This window comes from Bos indicus, chromosome 11 (assembly GCF_029378745.1).
Source record: "Bos indicus isolate NIAB-ARS_2022 breed Sahiwal x Tharparkar chromosome 11, NIAB-ARS_B.indTharparkar_mat_pri_1.0, whole genome shotgun sequence".
In the NCBI taxonomy this organism is placed as follows: Eukaryota; Metazoa; Chordata; class Mammalia; order Artiodactyla; family Bovidae; genus Bos; species Bos indicus.
In genome coordinates, this window is record NC_091770.1 from 101,964,670 (window position 1) to 101,984,186 (window position 19,517).

The 19,517-nt window shown below is 56.8% G+C and overlaps 1 protein-coding gene across 6 annotated transcripts in view; it reads left to right on the plus strand.

Annotated features, from left to right (window-relative positions):
- The first annotated feature begins 544 nt into the window (after nt 1-544).
- The window catches only part of NTNG2 (netrin G2), a 72,343-nt gene continuing 53,370 nt past the window's right edge, over nt 545-19,517 (plus strand). The window contains exons 1-3 of one of the 6 annotated variants that reach the window (XM_070799488.1): nt 553-1,451; nt 1,539-1,666; nt 5,205-6,276. In XM_070799488.1, the coding sequence (XP_070655589.1) occupies nt 6,064-6,276 (213 nt within the window). In that variant the 5' untranslated portion in view covers nt 553-1,451; nt 1,539-1,666; nt 5,205-6,063. Of the gene's footprint in view, nt 1,452-1,538; nt 1,667-3,612; nt 3,982-5,204; nt 6,277-19,517 lie in introns of those variants that run through there. The other 5 variants (XM_070799491.1, XM_070799493.1, XM_070799487.1 and 2 more) reach the window with 5 other exon arrangements.

Below are 19,517 nucleotides of genomic sequence, written 5' to 3' on the forward strand. Positions count from 1 at the left end.
CACCAGGAGCGCGCCGGGGAGCATCTGAAAGCCACGGGTGCCCCTGCAAGATGGAGACAGCTCTCCCCACAGGCCTGGGAGGCAGCCCGGAAGGAAACCTCCGGGGTGGGGGGCTGGGGGCGCTGAAGAGCCCCAGGGGGCTGCCCAGTGCGGCCAATCCCTAGGGCCTCTGCCCTAGGCCCCTGCGGGAGTCCTCCCACGCCCTCCTCCCAGGCTCGCCAGGGAGTGAGGCCCCTCCTGCCCCCTACTCCGCACTCCCTCCAGAGCTGGCTTGGCTCCGTCAAAAGCAGGGCCCGTCAGGGTGGAGGCGGCGATGTGTCAGCTGGTATTCAGGCTCCGCTTGTGCGCTCAGATGGTCCCCCTCCCCGTCTCCCCAAATCCACCCACCCACCCCTTTACCCACTGCTTGGGGCCTTCTGGGTGGCAGCACTTCACAGAGGGAGACGGAGCAGCAGCCTTGAGCCCCGGGCTTGTTTGAGGGGGGCGGGGGGGCGGTGGGGGGCGGACTGACTCACTTGGACCCCTCCCCCAGGGTCGATGGGGCAGCCCCCACACCCATGGGCGCTGGCACCCGGTCGGGCCCCCGAGGTTTGGGGAAAGGAAGCCGCAGCCCCGCGGCGCCTGGCCCGAGCTGGCTGAGATGCGCTCTGTGTGCGGGAACCCGCTGGCCCCCAGGCCGGGAGGCGATGTATAGGTTGCGACCCCCGCCCCCCCAGAGCAGGCTCGCTTCAGCGGCCGCTCGCTGGGGCCACCCTGGCCGCGGGCCCGCCGGGACGCCCCTGCTCGCCGCGCCCCTCCCCGGGCCGTGGCGCGTCCCCCGAGTCTCGCAGTATTTCCTTCCTGCACCTTTAAGAAGACCGCTGCTCCGTGGTGGGATGGTGTGTTAAAGCCACACAGAGGAAGTTACGCAGCCCGGATCAGACCGGGAGATAAAAGCCCCGATGGTGATCGTGAGTGATGGCAAGAGGATTTAGCCTCAGCATTAACTTGGAGCGGAGTGCAGGGGGGCAGTGAAGCGCCCCGGCCATCTGGCCCCCGCCGCGCCCCGGGGGGGGGGGGAATGCCCCGGCGCCCCGACGAGCCGCCGCGAAGCCCACCCGGGCCGGGGGCTGCCCGGTGCCCGAGCGCGGGTCCTCTCCGAGCCGCCCAGGGGGCCCCAAAAGTTTGCACTTGTTAGCGGCGACCTCCGGCTCGGCCCCCGGCGGGCGATGCGGGCGGCGCGGGCGGCCCCCTCCCCCGGCCCGCGTCTCCGGGACGGCTGCGGGCGGCCCCCCCGGGGGCCGGAGGGCTCCCCAGCCCCGATCTGACAGCCACAGAGGCGGCGGGGGAAGGAGCAGCGGCTCGCAGCCCTCGGCCTTCGCCCCCACCCAGCGCCAGCCGGACGGGGGAGCAGAGCGCCGGAGGGTGGCGGCCTCCGGGGTCTCCGCTCCGGGAAGCCGCTCCGAGCCGGGGTAAGGCGGGCGGGGAGAGCCCGGGAGGCGATCGGGGTTGGGGGGTGGATATGCTGCAGCTTGGCCAGCCTGCTTTCATTTTTAAAGGGCTTCGGTGACCGCGCAGGCTTTCCCGGGGCCCGGGAGCCACTTAACAGTAGCCCAGCCGAGGCTCGGATGCAAAAGTTATTGGTGGCGACTGCTACAAGAGGAGGACCGGAGTCGCTTGGAGAGGGGTGTGTGAGTGTGCATTTGTAGCAACATCTTAAAGGAGTAGCTTGTCTTTCGGGGCTGGATTTTTCCCCACCAGGGTCTTTTCCCATCGTTTGTGCGAGTGAGTGGGGCGGGAGGGTGGATGTTAAGAGAATGCCTGGATGTGTTTGTGGAAAGGAAATTAACCCTTCCTTCGCGCCGTTCCCCTACCCTGATTGAGTCGCCACCCTCTAGAGCCACCCCAATTTCTGCCATCCCCTTCCCCTCTCGGAAAACTGGGAAAATGTGTGAGTTGCACAGAAAAACTCTTGCGTTCCGGCCGCCGCTAGAAACTTCTTTCGGCGCCTGGGAGGGGTGGGCTGATGGGGAGGATTATGCGCCCGGACCGGCTCGGGGACAGTGTGGAGTGGAACCTGGAGCTGGGTGGCGCGCGGACGGTGGGAGCAGGGGCCGCGGGAAGGCGGGAAGAGGACCGCGGGCTCGCGGGGACCGCCGGCTCCGGCTCCCGAGTAAGTTAGCTGCCTGGGGGCTGCGGGCGGCGGCGGGGTCCCTGCCGGCTGCGGCGCTGGGCAAAAGGATGAGAGTAATTACCGGGCGCTTTGCTCGGCGTCCCCTAATTAAGGGAGAAGGTGCCAAATGAGGGGGGCCCCCCTCGGTGCCCGCCCGGCCTTTATTAAAGGTGTGATTATTAACTGCTCCGGGGCTTACACTCAACTTTGGAAAGACAAAAAGCGACGAAGGGCTTCCCGGGCATGTTGTCGTGCGAGGCACGACGCCTGCAGCCCACCCGAAGCGCGGACTCTAAACCCCTGGGGTCCGCGGCGGGGAGCTGACCCCCACCCCACAAGCAGCCCCGTGCCGCAGCCCCAAACTCCCAGTGGATGCCTCCTCGCGCCCCATCCTCCGTGCTCAACTTTTCGGGGTTGCCTGGGAGCTGAGAGGGCATGCGGCCGGGGGAGGTGGGCACCTGGAGCCCGAGGAGGCTGCCGATCCGGGGCTGGGGCACCCGGCCGCCAGCAGTGGGATGCACGCTCGCGCGGCGGCGGTGAGCGGGTGCACCCATGGGACCGGCCGGGGTTGCGGGGCTGGCGGGTGTGGGGGGGGGGGGGCTGCGATGGTTAGAGTTGGGAGGGTGGGGTGGGACTGGAAGGTGACCCAGACCGCATCTGAAGGTAGATTTCACCCCCTCTTCCGCTGTCCCGCTGGGAAGGAAGAAAGAAACTGGGGTGTGGGCTGGGTCCCAGGAGAAAGCCCCAGCGCCCCCTCTCCAGGGACCACCTCTAGGGGTTCCCCGCCCATCAGGCAAGTTTCCCAGGAGGCGAGGGCCCGGCCGGCAACTCGGGAGGAGCTTGCTTCGAGCCCAGCCAGCTCGAGAGGCGCTAATTCAATAAGACAGAGAAATCTGAGTTCAGAAATCCTGGTAAAATCTAATTTTCGGGTTTTAATACCCTGGCTATCAGCCCCTCCCCCTCCGCTCCCGTTCCTGAGGACTCTTAAAAGAAAATAAAGCGCATTGATTCTATTTGTTTCTGGGAGCTGCAGTTTCTTAATAATATCAGGTGAAGATTTATTTTCCAAGGAGAAAACAATCTACCGGGACCCAACCTCTTACTCCTGAAATTTCCCATACCGGCTTCTCTCTCTGCTTTCCGCCTCGCTGTGCCGAAGACTCTCGCGTCTCTCCCCCTCCCGTTTTTTCCTCTTTGGCAAAAACCGACTGTAATAATATTCTCGTGCTGAGCTCACAATTCCCTTCTGGTGCCAGCAACGCCCAATTGACTGACTAGTTGTAAACACGTTTATTGCCCCCCTCCCGGGCAGATTTTGTCGTTGGCCCCCGACCCTCACCCCGTTTTCCAGGGAATGCATGGCATTTAAGCCAACAGAACTGCAAAGCAATTAATATATTTGCAAGGCGTGCTGCCTCGAGGATCTGGCGGGCCTCCTGGCCTCCGGGCCTCGCTGCCTCCCCTCATCCAGCAGCGTTCAGGCTGGGAGCATCACTGCAGATGAAGGAAGCCCCAGGCTGGGTGGGTCCTCCCTGGAAGCAGTGAAGCCTGGCGCCCTGGTGTCCCGTATAAGGAGCGCCCCACCTGGGAGTGAACAGTTGGGAGCCCGCGGCTGGAAGAATTAATTAGGGACGTGCTGTTTTCTGGGCAGCATGAAGCTCAGATAGAGGCATCCAAACCTTTGCCGGCCGGCGCTATTTTATTTTTACTACATTTTCTCAGGTTGTAAAAATAGTCTCCAGGCGGATTCTTTCTGAGAGTTTTCTAGCAAGGAGCACATTCAAGGCCAGGAGGACTCTGTAACACCGTTTCTCTCGAAACTGCCAGAGGTGAGATGTGAAAATGTGTCTCCCTGGCTCCTCATTCATCTCCATCAAGAGCCCTTCAGCCAGAGAGAGGGGCAGGGGCTGCCTTAACGCAGATTTATGATGCCCCCAGCCTGGAGCATTGGGACCTAGGCTGGGGACTCCGCCTGGGGAGGAGCTGAGCGGCCAGCCCCCATTTGGACAGTGTCCCCAGCCCTCTGGTTTGTCGTTTGGGCAGGAGTGTGTTTGTGTCTGGATGGAGAATGGAGGAACATGGAAACGTAGTTAACTCTTCAGGACCTTCTAGATACAATGGCTGAAGAGTCCGTTGAGCGGTGAAGGTAGCATGGATGGTGCAATAGTTTGGGAATGTAGATGCAACAATCAGAGACATAATTACCAGAATTAATAACACACATGGCTCTGCTGTGACTCATTGCAGTAACCTTTGCCCTATTTATTGGCTAAGTATTTCTGGCCAGGATCCCTCACTGGGGGACCAGATTCTCCTGGTGATATATCAAATGTCTGGGAACACATCACATTACTGGAGTCATGTTTTTTTCCACAATGTAATATTCATCTTAGTTATATCTATTTAGGGCTTTTAAATAATTACAAGTAGCTTAAAATAGTAAAGCAATAATCATAATGGTGACCTGTTTATAAACATACCCTCTAAGGATGACTGTGAAATTTTGGCCTTGATCGGAAAAATCTAATAGAACACACCATCATCACTTCCGTCAAAGTCTTCAACATCCCTAGTTCCTTACAGTTGAAAATTAAATTCACCATTTCAGAATTTTGGAGACAGTTATTAGCACCTGGTTTGTAACTTTTGGCCACGCGTGGACCATTCTTTATCTGAGCCTGTCCACACAGCCTCATCGACACCTATAATTACAGCTTCATCTCGGCCTTCAACGGTTTTGACATTTTGACTTGTCAGTTGCAGTATTTTAAAGCCACCATTCAGTCTCGGCTCCTGGGGCTGTTTTAGAAAGTCACTGACCCCAAACAGGGACACTTCTGCTGACCCCAGGACCCCCAGAAATAAGGAGAAAGCACATTGCCTTCTTGAATAATGTACCCCATCTCCAAATGTGCTTCTCCGATATTAATGACAATAACCCAGTTTTCTCCGGAGACCTTGCTAATGCAGCTTCGTGTTTTGCACGTTTTGCCAGAGAGCTTTTGTTCTTCTACATCTTTATCCCCCTCTTTCTCTATTTAATTTGTTGCAGGTGTTGTTGCTAATGAGCTCTCTCTTCTCCCTCCCTACAATGAAAGACAAGCCAGACCCCGGGTACCTGGATGGATTGGGAGCTGAAGTCTCAGAAACATCCTGATAAGTTGCCGACGGCTACCAGCCGAGGTCAGCTGGCCCTGTTAGCGCCTGTCCCAACCAAAGCAGGCCCAGATCCGCTGCCCCCCAGGTAACACCTCGGTCGCTTTTTGTGCTCCAGCTGCGTGATTGCTGTCACTTTCAGCCCATATGAAAAGAAATCTCTTTCACTTTGGTGAAAATGCCAAGGTCCAAAATGCCACGTCCAGTCCCATAGCGGGGACGTGTGTGCAGCTCACAGGTACTCCACCTGATTTTGTTTTATCTTTACAACGCAGGCCAGAGGGTGGTTGTGCAGTTGTGTTGAGCACACATCACACATGAAAGGGCCCTTTAAAGAGCTGGATTGATCGGAAGGACAAAAATTACAAGCAATCCGATCCGGCCTCATGCCAGATCCCTGCGGACTCTCTCCGTCTCCCATTTCCATCCACGGTCACAATTGGAGCGTTTGCCTGATTTGATCAGATTCACCTCTGGGGTAGGGGTGATGCCAAGGTGAGGAGGACACCAAGTTGTGGGCAACTTCTTGATCTGCCCATCAGCACTCTGAGAAACGCCGGCTCTGGGTTTTCCATATCGGCCTCTTGGAAAAACCAAGTTTCCTCGCTGTTTGCAACCTGGCAGAGTCCCTGGGACATCTGGCCTCCGTCGCCCGGTAGATGTGGCTTTTCCATGCTGAGGCTGTGTGCCCCGCCTGAGCCAGCCGCTGCCTCACCAGGCCCCCTGCGGGCCGCGCCCCTGGGGACCGTGCCGCCATGCTGCGCTTGCTGGCCCTCCTCCTGCACTGCCTGGCCCTGGCCTCCGGGGACTACGACATCTGCAAATCCTGGGTGACCACGGACGAAGGCCCCACCTGGGAGTTCTATGCCTGCCAGCCCAAGGTGATGCGCCTGAAGGACTATGTCAAGGTGAAGGTGGAGCCCTCCGGCATCACGTGCGGAGACCCCCCGGAAAGATTCTGCTCCCACGTAAGTCGGCCCCCTGCTGTGGCCTTTGCTCAGGCCAAGTGGGTGGGGGTGGGGGTCTGGGCCAGACCCTTGGGATGGGCGCGCACAGCGGGAGGACCCGGATGCCAGGCTGGCTTTCCCAGCCTGTAGGATCAGGAATGTCTCTGTCTCACCTTGGAGACGCGCCAGAGCAAAGTGTGCCCCGAGGATGCTGGGGTCACGTGACGCCGTTCTTTGGGGTGGGGAAATTCTTGGCCTGGTGATCACTGGATCCTCTCCTCTGGGAAAACCACCAAACCACCACCGTAGCCACAGTTGCCCAGCCTTGCAGATAAGCCCCGCCTCCCTTGTAGGAAGTCAGCATCTGGGTGAGCAAGCAAGGTGCTATTTGCAAGCTTGCACTCTGCCCTCCCCCCGTTCATCCCTTCAGGGGGCCACCTCCTGGTCCACCCAATCCAATCCAGCAAACCATTTGCCAGGCGAAGAGAGGCCAAGCGCCCTTTGTGGGGGAAGGTTTGGTGGACGTGCAGAGGGGATTCGTAAGGGAGGAAGGAAGGGGTCAGATCAGGGTGGCTGGTGTGGATGGCACCCTTTCCGATTCCATCATGTTGTGTGGTGACCACAGTGACTGGTTAAGTCAGGGGAAGGGAGGCGTTCAGGTGGTGTCACTTGAGTCTCTAGTTAAAGACGGAGTCAGAGCCATGGGGTACATCAGTACTCCATTAACAGCAACAATAATAAGAGTGGGGGTCATTTATGCCAGTTCCCGAGCATGGGGCTTGAAAGCTCAGTATGAGTCATTCCTTGGAGTCCTCACTCAGTTCAGCTGGGTTGATTCTGCGTCACACAGAGTTTCAGGGAGTGAGCTCTGGACTGGTGGCGTCTCTGAGCTGCTGTCCTCTAAAGTGTGCACACTCAGCACACACTCAGGTCACCCTAACAAGTTCAGTTCACCCTAAAATGCTCCCTGGTGGTCCAGTGGTTAAGACTCCACCTTGCTATACAGGGGACACGGGTTCGATCCCTGGTCAGGGATCTAAGATCCCACATGCCATGGAATGACTGAGCCTGAGTGCTACGACTCCGGAAGCCTGAGCACTCTGGAGACCGGGCGCCACAACTAGAGGGCCTGTGTGCCGCAAGGAAAGACCCCACATGTCACAACCAAGTCCTGATGCAGCCAAATAAATAAATATATATTTTAAAACAAATAAATAAAATAAAATGCTCAGACTAAGGTCTGGCACAGAGCAAGTGCTACTAGATGGTAGTTATCGTCATTCCCATTGTACAGATGGAGAAACTGAGGCCCAAAGTCACAGCCCAGGAAGTGGTAAAGCTCTGATGCAAGCGTCTGGCTCCAGAGTCACTGAGCTGATCTGCCTCCCAAAAGATGCCTTCCACTAGGCAGAGCCCTGCAGGCCCTGGGCCAGGCAGGAAGCTGGACAGGGAAGCCAGGCTGCAGAAGCCACAGGAAGGTCTCGGTGTCATCCTTGGGTGGTTGCTGCCTCCATGTGCCCTGGGGAAGCCTCCAGCGCTCTGGGTTTATGGATGGACTGAGTGGGTGTCCCCACGGGGCTCCTAAGGATGGCTCAGTCCCCTGGGGTGCATGGATCCTATCCCAGAGCAGTCAGCCTGGGAAGGTGGGTTCCCACTGGGATGATCAGAGGTCAGGAGGCTGTCACTGTGGGCGGTGGGCAGGCTGGCCGGCCCCAGCTGGGGAGAGAGGGGGACAGTAAAGGAGAAGGCAGCACAGGGCCAGGAGCCAGGGTCCGGATGGGCCCACTTCACTGAGAACCCCAGGGCTTCGCTGGCTCAGGGATGGGCAAGGGGGCTGGCCCCTGAAGGTCAGGGCCAAGGTCAGCACTGGGGGAGCCCAGCTCTGAGCCACATCTCAGGCTGAGTGCCCGCCCCAGCTCATGTGAGGACTTCTCCACTCGACTCCCAGAGCAGAGTCAACTGCTGCCTCTTGTGTTAGAGTCTTGACTGTATTTCTTCTTTTAAATATTCATTGCGATTTTAATGTGCCGGGGGCGGGGGCATGGGGTAGGTGGTGAAATCTTAAATCACTGGACCAGCTTCTGGTCAAGGCCTGAGGAGTGGGGATGACCATCAGGTGCAAGTCCGAGGCCCTCTCCTGGCCAAGCCTGCCCCCATTCTCACACAGAGAGCCCAGCGCAGCTGCCAAGGTGGGCTGGTCACCCCACCACAGTCCTGATGCCGCCCGACCTGGGTCCTGGAGCCCTGGGCTGTGGAAGGGGCTTCTGTCACCTTCCTGTCCTCTCCTGGGAAGATGGTGAGGAGGGCGGTGTTGGAGAAACAGCATCTCCACCTTCCTCTGCTTGGTGGGTCCTCGGTGTCCCGACACCAACCTGATGGACTTAAATGTTTCATGATGGGCTGCCATCCACCTCTGCCTTTGATCACGAACATGCAGCCAACGGGTGTGGGGACACCGCCCAGGCTGCTTCTGCAGGGAGGAGGAGGTCACATCCAGATGAATTCAAACCCCCACCCTGCTGTTTACCACAGCTTCCCTGAGCAGGTTCTGTGCTGCTGCTGCTGCTGCTGCTGCTGCTGCTGCTGCTGCTAAGTCGCTTCAGTCGTGTCCGACTCTGTGCGACCCCAGAGACGGCAGCCCACCAGGCTCCCCTGTCCCTGGGATTCTCCAGGCAAGAGGTTCTGTGTGTGTCTCATTAAATCATCTCTAGGATGCTCCAAGGTAGTGACCGTTCTAATCCCATTTTAGGGATTAGAAAGTGGCTAAATCCCGCCAAGGTCACTCAGTCTAGAGGGCAGGCCGGGAACTTGTGCGCAGCCAGGCAGGGCCTATGCTTATGCTCCAGGTGGCCCAGCCTTCCCTCTCTGAGCTTCGGTGAAGTAGAGATGCTGCTGCTGAAGGCGTGTCACAGTGCGCTGGGAAAGGACACAGCCCAGCCATGCGAGTCCCGCCACACAGTAGGTGCTCACGGTGTGGTAGCCGTCGTTTGCTTGTTATTGCGGCTTTTATGCCCTCTGCGGTGCCTGGGCCTTTGCTTCTTTGCCCTACCCCAGCCTTGAGGACGTCCGCCCTGTATCCTGGGCTCAGGGGCGCAGGCGGTTGGATATGTGCTCAGGTAGCCATTAATTCCTCTAGCCTTGGCCCGTGGTGTTAACCAGCCACCAGGGGGCGCCCTAGTGGTACCCAGGCGGCCCTTAGCCCCACTTTAGCCTCAGGATTGCCCAGTGGGTCCCTGTTTCCTGGCATCCCTCCTGCAGTGAGTGCTGGGCCTGTCGCAACATCCATCCAGGTCAGAGCGTGAGCCCTGAAGTGTCCTGAGGGTGCGCCAGGGGCCCAGGGTCGGGGGGCGGGGGGGGGGGGTGGGTGGCGGTGGGGATGGGGCGGGGGGGAGGCGACTACCCCTCGCAGGCTTCAGTGTGCAGACTCTCCCAGCCTTGGACTCGTTGTCCTTCCGCAAGGCCACCTGAGACCTGAATTGTAAATTCCAGACCGGTGAGGAAGGGGAGGGAGGAGGAAGACCAAGATAAATGAATAAATAAAAACCTATTGGCTCTAAATGCACAATGAGAATTAATAGGGCTGAGCTCTCAACCAAAGATTCTCGGGCAAGGGCGAAATTTCAATGAGGGCTGCGGGAGACGGCGGGCGGCCTCCCACCTCTGACTCCCAGTGCCTGGCCAGAGGGGGCCAGCCTGCTGAGTCTGCAGGGCCAGAGAGAAGGAGGCAAAGGCTTCTCGGCCTCTTGCAAGACCCCTTGAGGATGGGGAGCAGTCCCACGGCGCTCTGAAAGAGAGGTTGCCCACCAACCTGCACAGCCACGAAAGGAAGGGGGAGACCTTGTCCTTGTGCCTTGAGCCTCAGGAGAGAGATGGTGAGGAAAGAGGGCTGGGGGCACAGACCAGGCAGGTGATGCTGAAAATGGCCCTGCAGCTGGCTGCCCACTCGCCTCCCGAGGTGCACCTTGTTAGAAATACTGGGTCCTGGATAACACCCCCCCCCAGACCCTCGGAGCCAGAAGCTGCATTTTAACAGGAAATTCAGGTAATTCAGATGCACACAGGGTACGCTCTGAGGAACACTGCTCTACATAATCCGTCAGCGGTGGGTGATACTTTTTATTGATGATGAGCAGGCAAGAGGCCTGTGCTTCCCATGGGACCTTTGCAGAGTGGGGGTGTCACTACTGAAGGAGAAAGGCAGACAGCAGGAGGAGTGGGGATCCTGGAGTGAGGGGTGAAGCTGGGAGCTCAGATTCCTGAATATTGGAGACCTGGTGGGAGGTTCCAGAAAGGTGTTATGATATCCAGACAAAAGCTTCAAGCTTGGAATCCAAAGACCTGAGCTTGCATCCCGGCTTTGCTGCTTATGGGCTGAGTGATCTGGGGCAAGTCTCTGAGACTCCGTTTCCCCACCGGTAACAGGACGTGGTGATGGCTGCCTTGCCCATCTCTCCAGCTTGCTGGGAGAAGGAAGTGGTTCTCTCAGTATATCAGCAAGTGCTTAGAAAGTGCCAGTTCTCTTCTAGTGTGAGCCTTTGATAGTGCTGCTGATCCAGTCTTGAGCATCTGGACTTTTCCATGGTGAAATAGGTGAATGTTAAACATTTCATCTAAGGAGACTTCAGCACACAGAGACGCCAGGGTCTTGACATACAGGAAAACCCAAAGCACACGTGTTTCTCAGAAGCTGCTTTGCCTTCTCTGTGCCTCAGTTTACCCAGATGAAGAGCCAGTGGCCCCCCATCCCTCCCCCAGGGAGTCTGCTGGGGTGATAACTCAGGTGGCAGGTGGGTCCTGGAGACCTCAAGCCCCTCCCCACTGTGACACTGAACACCACATGCAATCAAGGTCACAGATGCCCCGCCTCCTGCCAGAATGTGATGAACTCTTGCAAATCTAAGTAGACAATGAAAGAAACAGGGCAGGTGTTCAGGGTGGTACCCGACTAACACTGAGAGGGTGAGATGGACACCTAGTGTAAGGAGCTTGCAAAGGATGAAGGCGCATCCCGCCTCCCCCAACCCCCTGCCCCGTCCATCCCTCCCAGCTCCAGCTTCCCACAAAGTTTTCCCACCTCCTCCACCTGGAATGTCTTCTTTGCTTCCTTCATGTCTAACCCTTTTGTGCTTACCTAGATAACCCAGGCTCCTTTTTCCAGGTTCAGGCTGGAACCCACCTTCTCCAGGAGGCTTTTCCTGACTCCCTAGCCCAGGAGGGTTAAAACACCTCATCTGGCTGCATCCTTGTCACCTAAGCTCACAGATGTGGCCTCCTAGTTAAGAGCTCAGGCTCTAGAGGCAGAGACAGAGAGGTTGGAGTCCCCTGCTGTGTGACCTTTGGCACGAGGCTTAACCTCTCTGAGTCTCATTTCCTTAAATAGGACTATTGATAGAATGCACGTATTGATGCTCAACGCACGCTCAGTACTCTAGGCCTGATGTTTGCCTCCCTCCTGGGCTGGGAGCTCCTGGAGGCACGGCTGCCTTGTTCATCTCCGCATCCCTCCCTTTTGGTTCAATCAGTGCTCAACAGGCATTTACTGAACCAATGGATGGGTGAGTGGAAGGACAGTGTGGTCCAGGAAGGCTTCTCGGAGGAGGAGAGATTAGGGCTGAGTCTTATGGGAAGAATTAGGGTTTCGATGAGGACAGAGGAGGCACCCAAAGCCTCTACTTCTGCCCCATTTGCGCCCCTGTTCTGTGAGGTTTTCAGTCAGCTGATAGCAGGAGGTCTGCACAGCTCTGTCCTTAAGCAGGAAGCAATTTTGGAAACTGAGCTTCACCCAGCTCTTAGTTAAAGCCGCTCAGTCTCTTGAAACGCCCGAGGCAGGTCCCAGCCTGGGACAAGAATAGTTCCATGCGTGACATCTTGTTGCTTGGTGAGGCCTCCTTGCTGGGGGCGGACGAGTGAGAGGAGGGGGCAGCCCTGCCTGCGAGGGCCCCGTGGGTGAGATCCTGGCCTCCTACTTTTTCAAGGGAAGGAGTTTGGGTCCAGACACCCCAGGAGGGTGGAGGGCGGAGCCTCTGGACTGCCTAGGGGAAGGGAAAGGGCTTGGAGGAGACATCGTTCCAGAGTGTCAGACTTAGAGCTTCCAGAACTTTCCAGTCCATGCACCCCACCTTCCCCAGGCTCTTCTGCCTCTCTACATCCCCTGGCCCTGACTTTTATGCTTCAACGCATGTTTAACACAAACTGCCTCAAGTTCCACGTGTGACGACGAAGCAGGGGGTGGATGGATGGACAGGCAGGCGACCCCAGCTGTGGATGAGAAGTTGAGGTTCGGGACGGGGCGAGTGGGGGCTCGTACTCATCCCTTTCTGGGCTGTGGGACTTTGGATAAGTCCTTCATGCTCTGAGCCTCGGTTTTCTCATCTGAAAAGTGGGGTGACGCAAAACTCAATCTCAAAGGCTGGTTGTCTGGGTGAGACGAGACAAGGATGGAAAGCCCCTCTCTGGGAGCCTGGCAAAAAGTGAATGTTCCCAAAAAGGGATTTTTTTTCACCCCTGGTCTAGAATTTAGCTTGAGAGACACAAGGAGTAAAAGTAGACATTGACAGAAGAGGAGCCTGGAGCCCAGTGTGTAAGTGTGCTGTGGAGCACACGCCAACGGCCGGCAGGGCGGCGGGGGCCGGGGAGCGAGTGTCAGAGCAGAGAGAGTGAAGGGTGGGGGCTGGGCGGCGCCGGACCCCCGCAAGGACAGCCCCTTAGCCAGGTTTCCCCAGCTGTGGGCGAGGCTGCCACTGTGCCCTGGATGGAGAAATAGACCAAGGCTCCCAAGTCCCACTGTTGGTGGAGCTGGGATTCAGCCTTCTCCGCCTGGCCAAGGGTGTGGGGGGAGGAGGGGAGGAGGAAAGGAGCACTGGGCAGGCAGAGACCAGAGGAGGCCGACAGGGCACGCAAGTCCTGGGGCTGGAATGGAGCTTGGCAGGCTCAAAGAAGCAGGTGCCAAGCTGCAGCCCCTCCCCCTTACCAGCCAGCCATCACTACCCCAGAAAGGGGGTCCGGGCTGTGTTCCTGACCCACGGCCCAGACCCCAGGCTCTCCTGCCTCAGGCCTGGCCAGGGCCCACTGGGCCCACGAGGAGGCCTGGCTCCTTCCTGGAGGGAACCAGAGTGTTGGAGAAAGTGTGCAACGGCAGACGATGCATAGTTCTGTTCAGCTTTGGTCTGCAGGTTCTGATTTTTTTTTTTAATCATCACAGCAGATTTGCTTAAATATATGAAAATGTGTTTCTGATTCCCCAAGCACACACCAACTGCTGGCAGGGCGACAGGGGCCAGGGAGTGGTGTGTCAGAGCAGAGAGAGTGAAGGATGGGGGCTGGGCCGCGCTGGACCCCGCCAGTCTCCTCGCGGCAAGGACAGCCCCTTAGCCAGGTTTCCCCAGCTGTGCAACGAGGTTTGGCTAGGTTAACCACTTCATCCAGCATCGCTGCGTGGTCGTAGATGCCTTCTCAGAGTTTGGGGAAAATCTATGCCGGAGTTCAGACTTGGTCAAAACCTGACAAAATGGGGGGCTCCAGTGCAGATAGAGGGGCTCTGAATGCGTTTCCTGTGCTCAGTGCAGCACTGGGATCTTTTATTTCCAAATTCAAATCCCTTTATTACAGTATTCTATTAAAGGAAAATCAAAACAAGGAAAAACAAAGCTGAGTGCTAAAGATATAATTGTACGTCACATCATTTCCCTTTCGTGTCGGCTTCTAAATTCTTTAAAAAGAAATTAATTGAAGTGTAATTGACATAGAACGTTGTATTAGTTTTAGGTATACAACAGAATGACTTGATATAGGTACGTATTGCAAAAGAGGGACTTCCCTAGTGGTCCAGGGGTTAAGACTCTGCCCTTCCCATGCAGGGGGCGTGGGTTTGATCCCTGGTTGGGGAACTAAGATCCCACATGTGGCCAAAAAAACAAAAAACTATTACGAAAGAATTACCACTCTAAGTTTAGTTTATGTCTGTCACCACATACTCACAGTTACAATTTTATTTTCTTGTGATGAAGGCACTTTAAAAATATTTTTTAACTAAAAAAAATTGCAATGATAGTCACATAACTTGAAATTAACCATCAATTTTTTTAAAGTCAGGGTAAAATATATATAACATAGAATCTGCCTTTTTAGCCGTTTTTAAATACACAGTTCAGTGGCATTTAGCGTGTTCACAATGTTGCACAACCAACATCTCTATTTCCAAGACATTCTCATCATTTTCTGAAAGGAAATCCCATCTCTATCAGCAGCCGCTCCCCATTCCTCTGTCCCCAGCCCTTGGCAATCAGTAGTCTGCTTTCTATATCATGCATTTGCCCATTGCAGACATGTCATTTAAATGGAATCAGACGAGGTGTGACTTTTAATCTGGCTTCCTTCACTCAGCACCTTATTCTGGAGCCTCATCTGTATTATAGCACGTCCCAGTACCTTGTCCTGCTTTCTGGCTGAGTAACGTTCCATGGCGTGCTCGACCACATTTTGTTCATGCCTTCATTAGTTGATGGGCATGTGGATTGTTTCCACTTTTTGGCTATTATGAGTAATATTGTTATGAACATTTATGTACAAGTTTTTGTGCGGACATATGGTTTCATTTCTCTTGGGGCTATACCTAGGAGGGGAATTGCTGGGTCATATTGGGCTTCCCTGGTGGCTCAGATGGTAAAGACTCTGCCTGCAATGCGGGAGACCTGAGTTTGATCCCTGGGTTGGGAAGATCCCCTGGACAGGGGAATAGCAACCCACTCTAGTATTCTTGCCTGGAGAATTCCATAAACAGAGGAGTCTGGCGGGCTACAGTCCACGGGGCCACAGAGAGTCAGACACGCCTGAGGGACCGACACAGGCACACGTGGTAATTTTAGATTTAAGTTTCTGAGCAACTGCCAAACTGGTTTTCAGAACAGTTGCACCATTTTACATTCTTACCAGCACTGTTACAAGGGGTCCAATTTCTCTGTGTCCCTGCCAACACTTGTTACTTTCCAGTTTTCTTTTTTATTATAACGGCTAACCCAGTAGGTGTGAACTGCTATTGCATTAGGGTTTTGATTTGCATTTCTCCACTCCAGTACTCTTGCCTGGAGAATCCCACGGACGGAAGAGCCTGGAAGACTGCAGTCCATGAGGTCGCTAAGAGTCAGACACAACTGAAGCATCTTAGCAGCAGCAGCAGCAGCTAACTAATGATGCTGGTATTATGTTCTCATGGGCCATCTGTACATCTTCTTTGGACAAATGTATATTCAAGTCTTTTTGCCCAGTTTTTTATTGGGCTGTCTTTGGTTGTTGAGTTGTATGTGTTTTTTAATATATTCCAGATACTAAATCCTTATCAGGCGTGCTCTGATTTGCTAATATTTCCCCCACTCTACAGATCATCTTTCACTCTCTGGATTGTGCCCTTTGGGGTTTCTTGTTTGTTGTCGAGTTTTCTTTTTTCTTGGCCGTGCTGGGTCTTTGCCGTGGCAGCATTTGGTGGCTGGCCTCCCAAGAAGTGCCTGAGCGGCACCTTCAGGGCAGGTGTGGCCTTAAGGTCACAGTTTGCTCTCTGGCCTGTGAAGGTGCGCTCTCTGCCTGGGTGCAGCCTCCCATGACCCAGTCTTGCTCAGAGTCGGCTCTTGTAGGCCTTGGGGCTTCTAAAGGCCTCTGCCCCGGCCCGCCCACAAGTCGTGGTTCTTGCTGTGGCAGCGCCATTGAAGTGGACCAGAAGGGGATGTTTGTGGCAGATGGGCCAGGCCAGGGCAGGAGGCAGGCTGGTGGGCAGAACGTTAGGGATCGTGGCCAAGTCAGCCTCGGTGGTCACTTTCCACTGTCAGGAGCAGGGTGTGTGCGGCCCAGTCCTCAGCTGGGAGCTTCAGGAGCTGAGAGCTGGGGACACGCTCGTGTGTCTCGTGTCTCACCACCTGCTAGTGTTTTTTCTCCCCGCCCCATATTGCAGGATTAGTCTGCTCTCTCCCGAGACCTCCCTGTGCTCCAGGCACCCTGCAGAGCACTGTGCGTAGCATTTGTGTTTGTCCACAACACGGGGACGGGTGTATTGCAGATGAGGAGAGGGAGGCTCAGAGAGGCGAGGAGAGGGAGGCTCAGGGAGGCGAGGAGAGGGAGGCTCAGGGAGGCGAGGAGAGGGAGGCTCAGGGAGGCGAGGAGGGGGAGGCTCAGGGAGGCGAGGAGGGGGAGGCTCAGGGAGGCGAGGAGGGGGAGGCTCAGGGAGGCGAGGAGAGGGAGGCTCAGGGAGGCGAGGAGGGGGAGGCTCAGGGAGGCGAGGAGGGGGAGGCTCAGGGAGGCGAGGAGGGGGAGGCTCAGGGAGGCGAGGAGGGGGAGGCTCAGGGAGGCGAGGAGGGGGAGGCTCAGGGAGGCGAGGAGGGGGAGGCTCAGGGAGGCGAGGAGGGGGAGGCTCAGGGAGGCGAGGAGGGGGAGGCTCAGGGAGGCGAGGGAGGGGGAGGCTCAGGGAGGCGAGGAGGGGGAGGCTCAGGGAGGCGAGGAGGGGGAGGCTCAGGGAGGCGAGGAGGGGGAGGCTCAGGGAGGCGAGGAGGGGGAGGCTCAGGGAGGCGAGGAGGGGGAGGCTCAGGGAGGCGAGGAGGGGGAGGCTCAGGGAGGCGAGGAGGGGGAGGCTCAGGGAGGCGAGGAGGGGGAGGCTCAGAGGGGCGAGGAGAGGGAGGCTCAGAGAGGCGAGGAGAGGGAGGCTCAGAGAGCTGCAGAGACTTACCCAAGTTTGCACAGCAGTGACAAGGCCAGGACCTGTCTCTGGGGCCTTGGCCACTGTCCCATGCTGCCTTGTCGAAAGTCTGACCGGCTGTCCATGGGGACCCGCGGTCACCTCACCTCTCAAGGTCTCATAGGTAGGAAGGAATTAAATCCAAGTTTATGGGCCCCTCAGATCTACGCCTGGGGCTTTCAGAGCTTCCCTCTCCTATTAAAGGGCCCTGGGCCCATCTCCAAAGACCAGACACCCTTCTCTCACAGCAGTTTGTCCTGGGGGTTTTGGGACTGTTTGGACCCCCTCAGTCTCTCATTCCAGCTCCTTCTGCTGCCTGAGTTGTTCGTCCGACTCCAAGTGTCAACCAGGGAAATGAAATGAAACACAACCCGGGCATTGCCCGTCAGTTATAGTGGAAATCTGTTGTCAGGCAAAAGGTGGAAAGGAGGTGAATGAGAGATGGAGCCTTGGGTAACCTTGGGACCCTTCATCAGCTGCGGCAGCGCCCCCTCTACCTGAGCCCACAGAAAGCTCACAATGCCTGTTCAAGGGACTGCAGGTCCTCGACTTGTCCCCTCCGGCTGGAGCATCTAGAGCTAGCAAAGGCAGGTGACAGCAGAAGGAGAAGCCAGCAGGCCACAGGCACACCCCCGTCCCCGCCCCAGGCACGATCGAGAACCCCTGGCCAACAGCTCTGAGGCCGGCATCATGCTGGGTCTGGGCTCCATACTGGATTGACTGCCAGGGGCTGGGTGCCCTCGGGTCTCGCCCCACTTTGGGATGTAAATTCCCGCCTTCCCCAGAGGGGGTCTGCGTATCCACCCTCCAGGTCACACTGCATCCCCAGATTCTGCTTCTGGCTTTCGGGACTTTGATACTTAGAGAGAGGAAGACGGGGAGGCGTGGAGAGAGCAGTAACATCCCAGGCATTTGGGGACCCAGAGCGGATGGACAAAGGCTGGACCCCACCACACCTCAGCCCCAAACCCCAGGGCAGGGCCTCCTACTCTGGAGGGGTCACAGCCCCTTTGAGAACCCAGGGAGCTCTTCCTAGAACAATGCACACACACAGTTGCAAGTCTCACAGGCTTCCCAGACCACTCTGAGTCCACCCTTGGGCCCCTGTGGCACCTCTGGGAGCCCTTAAACTCAGGAAAACTGCCGTTTGTCTTCTTAACTGACTGGGTCTGTTGTCTGAGCATCTTCTTGATCCACCTCTGCAGACCAGCAGCATGCGTGCTCACTCAGTTGTGTCCGGCTCTTTGCGACCCATGGGCTGCAGCCCATCAGGCTCCTCCGTCCATGGGATTTCCCAGGCAAGAATACTGGAGTGGGTTGCCATTCCCTTCTCCAGGGGATCTTTCCGACTCAGGGATCGAACTCATGTCTCCTGCATCTCCTGCACTGGCAGGCAGACTCTTTACCACTGAGCCATCTGGGAAGCTCCTCAGACCAGCAACAGCTTACATTTAGTGAGTGTCTATTGCCTCTCGAGCCCTTGACCTAATGTAGCTCATTGAACCCTCCAGGGACACTTAAGAACAGATCCTGTATTTATATCCATCTTGAATATGAGGAACCCGAGGCTCAGAGAGGTTAAGTCACTTGCCCAAAGTCACACAGCTTCTAAGAAGAGGAGCCTGGTGCCTCCACCCCCAGCTGCCTGGACCCAGTGCCTGGCTCCTAACCAGGCTGCTCAGCTGCCCTGAGGCACTCTGAGTCTCTCTCACGGTTAGACTGAGGCGGTTGTTATGTGTGTGCGCTCACGTACACGTGGGCGTGCACTGTCCCTGTCTGCCTCTCCTCCCCCAGCACGCCCTGGCTGCCTGAGGAAGGAGGGCTGGGGAGGAGGGACCGGAGCATTTTGCCCACCCCTTCTGTCCTCTGAGACACCACAGAGTCTGCTAATCTACTTACTTGATAATTCACTTATTTCATGTCTATTGGCCGCGTGCGTGCCCCACGTACCAGCTCCGGGGGAGACGAGATGGCTTTGCCTGGAGGAATCTGATCTGTTTTTTTCTGGGGAAGGAGTAGAAAAAAAAAAAAAAATACACCCAAGAATGGACAATAATGGACCTAAAAATAGAGGGTGGAGGGGACTGCAGTGTGGGGAGAAGGGGAATCGAGGCGTCCGCCTGCCCCAGGCAGCCCTCCCCTTCCCACCTGAGGTCCCCAAGGGACTGGGGATGGGGGGCGAGGAAGGGAAGGAAAGCGGGGCGCGGAGCCAGGGGCCGCCCCATGATGGAGAAATGTCCCATTGCAGGGTCCTCTGGCCTCGACCTTGGCTGCACATGGGAGTCTCCTGGGAAGCCTGATGGTTACTCCCTGGGAGGGACCCTCCCCCGAGGGCCTGATGTGGCTTGTCTGGGGTGCCCCCAGGTGAGTCAGCCTGAGGACCGCTGTCAGGGTGTTCCCACAGCAGGAATGGAGGTTCAGGTGTGGGGCTCTCTTCCTTTAGCTCCATGTCCCCTAACCCTCGGGACAGCCTTCCTAAAGGCCCCAATCCCAGACGGGCAGCTGGGCCTCCAGAGGAGTGGAGGAGGCAGGGCCCAGGGAGCTG